Source organism: Bombina bombina, chromosome 4, assembly GCF_027579735.1.
Source record: "Bombina bombina isolate aBomBom1 chromosome 4, aBomBom1.pri, whole genome shotgun sequence".
Classification (NCBI taxonomy): Eukaryota; Metazoa; Chordata; class Amphibia; order Anura; family Bombinatoridae; genus Bombina; species Bombina bombina.
Window position 1 is genome coordinate 57,552,715 of NC_069502.1, and position 12,287 is coordinate 57,565,001.

A 12,287-nucleotide genomic window follows, 5' to 3' on the forward strand; every position below is an offset into this window, starting at 1 on the left:
CCTCAGTATGGGAGTATTCTTATACGGGCTTGCCGTGATACCCCTCTCAGATTGGGGATCGTCTCTGCATGGCTCTGGGTCAGCTTTGACTCAGTATATTCATCACCTATTTGATCGCTACATATATGTATTGTGATGCAATTACTATGTATTTATGCTATAGGGATATGTGAAATCATTATGCTGTAGATATGTCAGCCTTTGAATTTTTGATGCATAGGGTGATTACCTATGATGGGTAATGAGCTTTTGCATATCAGTATGTATCCATGGGTCTTCCTCCCCCTGACGTGTTGAACACTTCTGTGACCTTCCACTGTGACTAGACTAGCTTGCCACCTCCATTTGTGATTTACTTAACACACTGTATTTATGTTTCACACAAGGGCTTGTCCCTCTAATCGCATCCGTCCACTTTTTTGTCCCCCTTCTTGGGTTATGATTGACTGACTGACACGCATGTGCCCCTTGGTCCTCATCCCTGATGTATAGACACTTAGACTCTAGGTTAGTATGGCCGCTCCGAGTATTGACATGCCTCCCAGACTATGCGGGTTAACGTACGCCACTACCATCTTTCTATGCTCCCACTACCGGTTTTAACGGTACTCAGTTGGTGCGGGTATCCACTATGGGGGCTTGCCCTTTTCAACGTATCACAGTACACCAGGGTACAGAGGTATGGGCGGAGCTGTCACCTAGATACGCATGCGCATTGCAGCTTCATGTCCACTGAAGCAGGACCCGCTGTATTCGCCAAACATTACGAAAGGCTGTACGGTGTACAGGCTCTGACATATCTATATAATCTGAGGTATTAGCCAGTAGCCTTTTAGTATCACATCAGGTTGTTACCGTTAGTGGATCGCTAGGAGGAATGAAATTGTAACTTTGGAACTAAACCACTTATAGACTCTTCTACTTACTTACATACTCGTACATATTCTTTGACTAACGTAGCTACGCACTCCTGTTTTTTCATTATACAATATTGTTATGTTAGGTATGAGCTAGCTTCTACTATCTGTATGCTAATACTGTACGGTCTTCTCCAGACCGGTATTTTGGGGACTGTATGTATTGCTGACAACGCTTTTGCGGTTATACACCTATTCTAAGATATTGATGTGTACTATTCGAATATAGTGATATGTACATTTTTGGTTATTATGTTTATGCTATTGATATATGTCTGTTACAATGTGCATATTATTGCTGCCATAGATGATGATGATCGTGCATAGCCACTCTGCAATTTTTTGTACTTTATGCATTTTATTGTATTTTATTGTGTTTTCAATTTTGCTGTTGTTTACTTTAGGGGGGTTGCCTAGACAACAATTTTGGCGCAATTTCACCCTGGGGGAGGGTCTTTTGTGAGTGTATAAATGTTTGTTTCACTGTATGTACTTTGGTCTGATGAAGGGGTGTATTCCCGAAACGTCACTTAATAAATCCAGTATTTGTCAAGACCAGTGAGTGCTGTTTCCTGCTTGTATATATATATATATATATATATATATATATATATATATATATATATATATATATATATATATATATAAATAACTGAGGCAGAGCAAGACCTGTAATGATATAGGGCTAGATTATATATATAACTGAGCCAGAACAAGCCCTGTAATCATATAGGGCTAGATTATATATATAACTGAGCCAGAGCAAGACTTGTAATCATATAGGGCTAGATTATATATATAACTGAGCCAGAGCAAGACTTGTAATGATATAGGGCTAGATTATATATATAACTGAGCCAGAGCAAGACTTGTAATCATATAGGGCTAGATTATATATATATAACTGAGCCAGAGCAAGACTTGTAATCATATAGGGCTAGATTATATATATATATATATATATATATATATATATATATATATATATATATATATATATATATATATATATATATATATATATATATATATATTTATATTTATATATATATATATATCTGAGCCAGAGCAAGTCTTGTAATGATATAGTGCTAGCCTTGTAATGCTATAGGGCTAGATTATATATATAACTGAGCCAGAGCTAGACTTGTAATCATATAGGGCTAGATTATATATATAACTGAGCCAGAGCAAGACTTGTAATCATATAGGGCTAGCTTATATATTTATAACTGAGCCAGAGCTAGACTTGTAATCATATAGGGCTAGATTATATATATAACTGAGCTAGAGCAAGACTTGTAATCATATAGGGCTAGATTATATATATATATAACTGAGCCAGAGCAAGACTTGTAATCATATAGGGCTAGATTATATATATAACTGAGCCAGAGCAAGACTTGTAATGATATAGGGCTAGATTATATATATAACTGAGCCAGAGCAAGACTTGTAATCATATAGGGCTAGATTATATATATAACTGAGCCAGAGCAAGACTTGTAATCATATAGGGCTAGATTATATATATAACTGAGCCAGAGCAAGACTTGTAATCATATAGGGCTAGATTATATATATATATATAACTGAGCCAGAGCTAGACTTGTAATCATATAGGGCTAGATTATATATATAACTGAGCCAGAGCAAGACTTGTAATGATATAGGGCTAGATTATATATATAACTGAGCCAGAGCAAGTCTTGTAATCATATAGGGCTAGATTATATATATAACTGAGCCAGAGCATGCCTTGTAATCATATAGGGCTAGATTATATATATAACTGAGCCAGAGCAAGACTTGTAATGATATAGGGCTAGATTATATATATAACTGAGCCAGAGCAAGACTTGCAATGCTATAGGGCTAGATTATATATATAACTGAGCCAGAGCAAGACTTGTAATGATATAGTGCTAGCCTTGTAATGCGGTAGGGCTAGATTATATATATAACTGAGCCAGAGCAAGCCCTGTAATGATATAGGGCTAGATTATATATATATAACTGAGCCAGAGCAAAAGTTGTAATGATGAAGGGCTAGATTATATATATAACTGAGCCAGAGCAAGACTTGTAATCATATAGGGCTAGAATATATATATATATAACTGAGCCAGAGCAAGACTTGTAATGATATAGGGCTAGATTATATATATATATAACTGAGCCAGAGCAAGACTTGTAATCATATAGGGCTAGAATATATATATAACTGAGCCAGAGCAAGACTTGTAATCATATAGGGCTAGATTATATATATAACTGAGCCAGAGCAAGACTTGTAATCATATAGGGCTAGATTATATATATAACTGAGCCAGAGCAAGACTTGTAATCATATAGGGCTAGATTATATATATAACTGAGCCAGAGCAAGATTTGTAATCATATAGGGCTAGATTATATATATATATAACTGAGCCAGAGCTAGACTTGTAATCATATAGGGCTAGATTATATATATAACTGAGCCAGAGCAAGACTTGTAATCATATAGGGCTAGATTATATATATAACTGAGCCAGAGCAAGACTTGTAATCATATAGGGCTAGATTATATATATAACTGAGCCAGAGCAAGACTTCTAATGATATAGGGCTAGATTATATATATAACTTAGCCAGAGCAAGACTTGTAATGATATAGGGCTAGATTATATATATAACTGAGCCAGAGCTAGACTTGTAATGATATAGGGCTAGATTATATATATAACTGAGCCAGAGCAAGACTTGTAATGATATAGGGCTAGATTATATATATAACTTAGCCAGAGCAAGACTTGTAATGATATAGGGCTAGATTATATATATAACTGAGCCAGAGCTAGACTTGTAATGATATAGGGCTAGATTATATATATAACTGAGCCAGAGCTAGACTTGTAATGATATAGGGCTAGATTATATATATAACTGAGCCAGAGCAAGACTTGTAATCATATAGTGCTAGATTATATATATAACTGAGCCAGAGCAAGACTTGTAATCATATAGGGCTAGATTATATATATATAACTGAGCCAGAGCAAGACTTGTAATCATATAGGGCTAGATTATATATATAACTGAGCCAGAGCTAGACTTGTACTCATATAGGGCTAGATTACAAATGGAGTACAAATTCCTATTGATAGCGAGGGGCATGTTATATTGTGCCTGGCAAAAAGAATAACACACAATCTTTTATTACAAGTAGATGGTTAAAAATGATCACCAAAGTAACTTAAAGGGGGCAAAAGTTGTTTAGTGCCCCCATTAAAGGGATATGAAAGCCATTTTTTTCTTTTATGATTCAGATATAGGCCCCTATTTAACAAAGGTCTGTCGGACCTGATCCGACAGTGCGGATCAGGTCCGACAGACCTCGCTCTCCATATTCAGCATTGCACCAGCTGCTGGTGCAACACCGCCCCCTGCGGGTGTCAATCAACCCGATCGTACTCAATCGGGTTGAATTGCGGCGATGTCTGTCTGCCTGCTCAGAGCAAGCGGATAGGTTATGGAGCAGCGGTCTTTAGGCCGCTGCTTCATAACTGCTGTTTCAAGTTTTTATTTCTGTTTTTACATGTACGATATATATTGTTTATACTTTATTGTATTAGGTGCCGGCACCTTATTAGCATATGAATTGTGTATATTAATTATTTTTATTATATAAATTATTTTTATTACATCCATCGTTATTAACTCATATTCTTACATTTTTTATGCATTATTGTTTCACGCATCTCACTTAGCACATAGCACTTTTTCAAATACTTTCAAATATTGTTACTTATTTTTTATTTGGTCGAATTTCGATATTAACTCATATTCTTAAATTTTTTATGCATTATTGTTTCACGCATCTCACTTACCACATAGCACTTCTTCAATACTTTCAAATTATGGTACTTATTATTTATTTGGTCGAATTTCGATATATATTTGACAACATTTGTTGACAACGTTTGTTGCCTTATACACTGAATTTCTCTTACTTGGTGTATCCAGTCCACGGATTCATCCTTACTTGTGGGATATTCTCAATCCCTACAGGAAGTGGCAAAGAGAGCACACAGCAAAGCTGTCCATATAGCTCCCCTCAGGCTCCGCCCCCCCAGTCATTCTCTTTGCCGCTCTAACAAGTAGCATCTCCACGGGAGAGGTAAAGAGTATGTGGTGTTAGATTTGTAGTTTTTATTTCTTCAATCAAGAGTTTGTTATTTTAAAATAGTGCCGGTTTGTACTATTTACTCTGAGGCAGAAAGTGATGAAGATTTCTGCTGAGAGGAAAAAGATTTTAGCATGTTGTAACTAAAATCCATTGCTGTTCCCACGCAGGACTGTTGAGTACCGGAGAACTTCAGTTGGGGGGAATAGTTTGCAGGTTTAACTGCTTAAGGTATGCTCAGACATTTTTCTCTAACAAGACCTGGTAATGCTAGAAGACTGACAGAAATCCCCATGTGGGAAGGTAAGCCATTTTCTGAGACGCAGTATAGAAGGATGGCTTAAGTTAAGGGCTTAAATACTGGTCGACACTGTTATGGGCTAAATCGATTACTTTATTAGTGTAATCTCATATTTGTTCAAGTGTTTTAGACACTTTTGGGGGTTTTATTACGCCTGGCATATTGTAAGACACCTAATCTGACTCAGGAAGGCCCCATAACTCCGGAATGAAGAGGGAAGGGGCCTCATTTTCGCCTCCGTTGCGCAGTTGTTTTGCAAGGCAGCTTCATGCAGCTTCACGTGTAGAGTCCAGAGAGTGCAGGGAGGACTTCAGGAGGCTTATTTTCTTCTACAAATAATCCCAAAGGAAGGTAGGGCCACAGCAAAGACTGTGGTACTGTGCTGTAGTGTGTTAAACCGGTAGTTTGCTTCAATTTGCTCCGGTTTGGGCAATAAGGGGTTAATTGATTTGAAAATTGTTGTGCAATCATTTCAAAGCATTAGAATCATGTGGTGAAAATTTCATTAAGATCGGATGTTTTTTGGTGATTTGGTAAAAAAGTGTGTGCTTTTTATTATTTAAAGGCACAGTAACGTTTTTTTCAAAAAGTGTTTTTTACTGTATTGTAGTGCTGTCTAAGTCTGTCAAACATGTCTGAGTCTTCAGATAGACCTTGTTCTTTATGTTTAATAGCCATGGCGGTACCCCCATTGCATTTGTGTTTAAAGTGTGCTAAAACATCTAAGCATTTTAAAGACCATGCAGTGACACTTAAAAATGTAGCCCAAGATGATTCTTTAACGGAAGGTAATGAGGATAGTCCTTCTTCCTCTCCCCATGTGTCGACACCAGTTACGCCCGCGCAAGCGATGCCTAGTACCTCTAGCGCATTGGCCCCTATTACCTTACAACAATTAGCAGCAGTAATGGATAATTCCCTTGCAGCATTTTTATCCAAACTGCCAGTTTTTCCAAAAAAGCGCGATAGCTCAGTTTTAAATACAGAGGATGAGCAATCAGAAGCTTTGGATGACTTATCTGTAGTACCCTCACAACACTCTGAAGTGGCAGTGAGGGACGGTCTGTCTGAGGGAGAAATTTCTGACACAGGAAAAGTTTCTCAGCGGGCAGAGTCAGATTCCTTAGCGTTTAAATTTAAGCTGGAACACCTCCGCGTCCTGCTTAAGGAGGTTTTAGCTACGCTGGATGATTGTGACCCCATGGTGGTCCCAGAAAAATTGTGTAAAATGGACAGGTTTTTAGAGGTCCCTGTATACACTGAGGCATTTCCGATCCCAAAGAGGGTGGCGGATATTGTGACTAGGGAGTGGGAGAGACCAGGTGTACCCTTTGTTCCCCCCCTATCTTTAAGAAAATGTTCCCCATAAACGAACCCAGGCGGGACGCGTGGCAGACGGTCCCTAAGGTAGAGGGAGCTGTTTCAACACTTGCTAAGCGTACAACTATACCAATAGAGGACAGTTGTGCTTTCAAAGATCCTATGGATAAAAAATTGGAAGGTTTGCTGAAGAAAATATTTGTTCAGCAAGGTTTCCTTCTTCAACCAATTGCCTGCATTATTCCGATAACTACTGCGGCGGCCTTTTGGTTTGAGGCTCTGGAGGAGACTTCATACGACAAGGTCATGGATAGAATTCATGCTCTAAAGCTGGCTAATTCTTTTATCACTGATGCCGCTTTCCAATTAGCTAAGTTAGCGGCGAAAAACTCAGGTTTTGCCATCATGGCGCGAAGAGCGCTTTGGCTCAAATCGTGGTCGGCTGTTGTGTCGTCCAAAACAAAACTGTTAAATATTCCTTTCAAGGGGAAAACCCTATTCGGCCCAGAGCTGAAAGAAATTATTTCGGATATCACTGGGGGTAAGGGCCATGCCCTCCCACAAGATAGGCCGTTTAAGGCCAAAAACAAGGCTAATTTTCGCTCCTTTCGCAACTTCAGGAGCGGACCTGCTGCAAACTCTGCTGCCGCAAAGCAAGATAACGCTTCACAGACCAAAGCAACCTGGAAACCCTTGCAGGGCTGGAATAAGGGTAAACAGGCCAAGAAGCCTGCTCCTGCTACCAAGACAGCATGAAGGGGTAGCCCCCGATCCAGGATCGGATCTAGTAGGGGGCAGACTCTCTCTCTTGCTCAGGCTTGGGCAAGAGATGTTCCAGATCCCTGGGCTTTAGAAATAGTTGCTCAGGGGTATCTTCTAGAATTCAAGGATTCTCCCCCAAGGGGAAGGTTCCACATTTCCCGTTTGTCTTCAGACCAAACAAAGAAACTGGCGTTCTTACGCTGTGTAGAAGATCTTCTAAAAATGGGAGTGATACACCCAGTTCCAATTGCAGAACAAGGACTGGGCTTTTACTCAAACCTGTTCGTAGTTCCCAAAAAGGAAGGAACTTTCAGGCCAATCCTGGATCTAAAAATTCTAAACAAATTCCTCAGAGTTCCGTCTTTCAAGATGGAAACCATTCGGACAATCTTGCCGATGATCCAGGAAGGTCAATATATGACTACCGTGGATCTAAAGGATGCGTACCTACATATTCCTATCCACAAAGATCACCATCAGTTCCTAAGGTTCGCCTTTCTGGACAAACATTACCAGTTCGTGGCCCTTCCTTTCGGGTTGGCCACCGCTCCCAGAATTTTCACAAAGGTGCTAGGGTCCCTTCTAGCGGTACTAAGACCGCGGGGCATTGCAGTAGCACCTTACCTAGACGACATCTTAATACAAGCGTCGTCTTTTCACAGAGCCAAGGCTCATACGGACATTGTTCTGGCCTTTCTAAGGTCTCACGGGTGGAAGGTGAACATAGAAAAAAGTTCTCTGTCCCCGCTCACAAGGGTTCCCTTCCTGGGAACACTAATAGACTCGGTAGAAATGAAAATCTTTCTGACAGAGGTCAGGAAGTCAAAACTGTTGACTACTTGCCGAGTTCTTCATTCCATTCCTCGGCCTTCTGTGGCTCAGTGCATGGAGGTAATTGGTTTAATGGTTGCGGCAATGGACGTAGTCCCTTTTGCCCGAATTCATCTCAGACCACTGCAACTGCGCATGCTCAAACAGTGGAATGGGGATTATGCAGATTTGTCTCCTCAAATACAAATGGACCAGAAAACCAGAGACTCTCTTCTCTGGTGGTTGTCTCAGGATCACCTGTCTCAGAGAATAAGTTTCCGCAGACCGGAGTGGATCATTGTCACGACCGATGCCAGTCTGTTAGGCTGAGGTGCGGTCTGGGAATCCCTGAAAGCTCAGGGTCTATGGTCTCGGGAAGAATCTCTTCTCCCGATAAACATTTTGGAACTGAGAGCGATATTCAATACGCTCCAGGCGTGGCCTCAACTAGCGGAGGCCAAATTCATCAGATTTCAGTCGGACAACATCACGACTGTAGCGTACATCAATCATCAGGGAGGAACAAAGAGTTCCCTAGCGATGAAGGAAGTAACCAAGATCATCAAATGGGCGGAGGATCACTCCTGCCATCTATCTGCAATTCACATCCCAGGAGTAGACAACTGGGAGGCGGATTTTCTGAGTCGTCAGACTTTTCATCCGGGGGAGTGGGAACTCCACCCTGAGGTTTTTGCTCAGCTGACCCAGCTATGGGGAATTCCAGAATTGGATCTGATGGCGTCCCGTCAGAACACCAAACTTCCCCTTTACGGATCCAGATCCAGGGATCCCAAGGCGGCATTGATAGATGCTTTAATAGCGCCTTGGTCATTCAGTCTAGCTTATGTCTTTCCACCGTTTCCTCTTCTCCCTCGGCTAGTAGCCAGAATCAAACAGGAGAAGGCTTCGGTAATTCTGATAGCGCCTGCGTGGCCACGCAGGACTTGGTATGCAGACCTAGTGGACATGTCATCGGTCCCACCATGGAAGCTGCCATCGAGATAGGATCTTCTAATTCAAGGTCCTTTCAAGCATCCAAATCTAGTTTCTCTGCAACTGACTGCTTGGAGATTGAACGCTTAATTCTAGCTAAGCGTGGGTTCTCGGAATCAGTTATAGATACTCTGATACAGGCCAGAAAGCCTGTCACCAGGAAAATTTACCATAAGATATGGCGGAAATATCTTTGTTGGTGTGAATCCAAGGGTTACTCGTGGAGTAAGGTTAGGATTCCAAGGATTTTGTCCTTTCTCCAAGAAGGATTGGAGAAAGGTCTGTCAGCTAGTTCCTTAAAGGGACAGATATCTGCTCTGTCTATCCTGTTACATAAGCGTCTGGCAGCTGTACCAGACGTTCAGGTGTTTGCACAGGCCCTAGTTAGAATCAAGCCTGTTTACAAGCCTGTGGCTCCTCCATGGAGTCTAAATTTAGTTATTTCAGTTCTTCAAAGGGTTCCGTTCGAACCTTTGCATTCCATAGATATTAAGTTATTATCTTGGAAAGTTTTGTTTTTAGTAGCTATTTCTTCTGCTAGAAGAGTTTCTGAATTGTCTGCTTTGCAGTGTAATTCACCCTATCTGGTGTTCCATGCAGATAAGGTTGTTTTGCGTACCAAACCTGGTTTCCTTCCAAAAGTGGTTTCTAATAAGAATATTAACCAGGAAATCATTGTTCCTTCTCTGTGTCCTAATCCAGTTTCTAAGAAGGAACGACTTTTACACAATCTTGACGTGGTTCGTGCTTTAAAATTCTATTTAAAAGCAAATAAAGATTTCAGACAAACATCATCCTTGTTTGTTGTCTATTCTGGTAAGAGGAGAGGTCAGAAAGCGACTGCTACCTCTCTTTCCTTCTGGCTGAAAAGCATCATCTGATTGGCTTACGAGACGGCTGGACAGCAGCCTCCTGAACGTATTACAGCTCATTCCACTAGAGCTGTGGCTTCCACATGGGCTTTCAAGAATGAGGCTTCTGTTGAACAGATTTGTAGGGCAACGACTTGGTCTTCTCTGCATACATTTGCCAAATTTTACAAATTCGATACTTTTGCTTCTTCGGAGGCTATTTTTGGGAGAAAGGTTTTGCAAGCAGTGGTGCCTTCCGTTTAGGTTACCTGACTTGTTCCCTCCCTTCATCCGTGACCTAAAGCTTTGGTATTGGTATCCCACAAGTAAGGATGAATCCGTGGACTGGATACACCAAGTAAGAGAAAACAGAATTTATGCTTACCTGATAAATTACTTTCTCTTACGGTGTATCCAGTCCACGGCCCGCCCTGGCAATTAAGTCAGGTTCAAATTTAATTTTTAATATAACTACAGTCACCACTGCACCCTATGGTTCTCCTTTTTCTCCTAACCGTCGGTCGAATGACTGGGGGGGCGGAGCCTGAGGGGAGCTATATGGACAGCTTTGCTGTGTGCTCTCTTTGCCACTTCCTGTAGGGATTGAGAATATCCCACAAGTAAGGATGAATCCGTGGACTGGATACACCGTAAGAGAAAGTTATTTATCAGGTAAGCATAAATTCTGTTTTTCCACGAATCCCAAAAGGATTATACAAAGACAATAAGTATTTTTCACTAATCTCTATGCTTGTTTAGCGCTACCCATACAACTGTTTTTTCCTATTTTCTTTGGTAGGTAGTTAGGAGATCTACATACCACTTGGGTTAGCTCATTAGAGAAGAGTGTCAGTATCTTCAACATCTTCCTTTGTTTTCTTCATAATGTCTGAATATGTAGAGACTAATGTGACTTAGATGTAATGCCGGATTTTTTCAACCGGTCTTCTAACCGTGATACATTCCCCGATCAGCAGTCTGTCTGATTTTCCGTGCAGACTATTAAAGCGATAATTGCCACAGCGCTCCTTCCGTAATGTTGCGTGGATGTCTGGGGAAAAAAACTTCCCATGTATGGACTCACTGTCCACTGACCACTGGAGAAACGCGTTGATGATAAAGTGTGAAACCCTATATCCTTTCTGAATAAGGATAAAGAGGAGAAGAAAAAAAGTCTTTGAAATTTGTGACCTGCTTACAGAAGTACTAAAGAGCAGGTATCAAGCAACGTACAGACCATCAAATAACTTGCGCAAGTTAAGATTTGAGGTATACAAATGTGACGTCATCACTGCTTGCCTCCATTGCCGATGTATGTATGGTAGCTTAAAGACCTTGAGGAAACTAAATAGAAGGTGAGTACATACATTGGAATTTTTTTTCCCCAGACATGCACGCAACATTACAGAAGGAGCACTGTGGCAATTACCGCTTTTTTAGTCTGCACAGTGTTCCAATCAGCCAATAGAATGCAAGCTCAATCCTATTGGCTGATTGGATCAGCGAATAGGATTGAAGCTCAATCCTATTGGCTGATTGCATCAGCCAATAGGATTTTTTCACCTTTAATTCCGATTGGCTGATAGAATTCTATCAACCAATCGGAATTCAAGGGACGCCACCTTGGATGACATAATTTAAAGAAAAATTCATTGTTCAAGAAGACGTCGATTGAAGAGGATGTTCCACGCCGGATTTCTTGAAGATGGAGCCGCTCCGCGCCGGATGGATGAAGATAAAAGATGCCGTCTGGATGAAGACTTCTGCCGGCTTGGATGAAGACTTTGGGCCACTTGGATGAAGACTTCTGCCTGCTTCGATGAGGACTTCTCCTGGCTTCGTTGAGGGTGGATGTCCGGTCTTCAAAAACTGTAAGTGGATCTTCGGGGGTTAGTGTTTTTAAGGGTTTATTGGGTGGGTTTTATTTTTAGATTAGGCTTTGGGCTGAAAACGAGCAAAATTCCCTTTTAAGGGCAATGCCCATCCAAATGCCCTTTTCAGGGCAATGGGGAGCTTATGTTTTTTTAGTTAGGATTTTATTTGGGGGGTTGGTTGTGTGGGTGGTGGGGTTTACTGTTGGGGGGTTGTTTGTATTTTTTTTTTTTACAGGGGCAATGATTTCTTTGGGGCAATGCCCCGCAAAAGGCCCTTTTAAGGGCTTTTGG

General features: G+C 40.8%; 1 protein-coding gene across 1 annotated transcript in view; it reads left to right on the plus strand.

The window, feature by feature from the left end:
- The first annotated feature begins 725 nt into the window (after positions 1 to 725).
- The window catches only part of WDR97 (WD repeat domain 97), a 225,084-nt gene continuing 213,522 nt past the window's right edge, over positions 726 to 12,287 (plus strand). The window contains exon 1 of the mRNA XM_053708904.1: positions 726 to 814. Within this exon, the coding sequence (XP_053564879.1) occupies positions 726 to 814 (89 nt within the window). The remainder of the gene's footprint in view (positions 815 to 12,287) is intronic.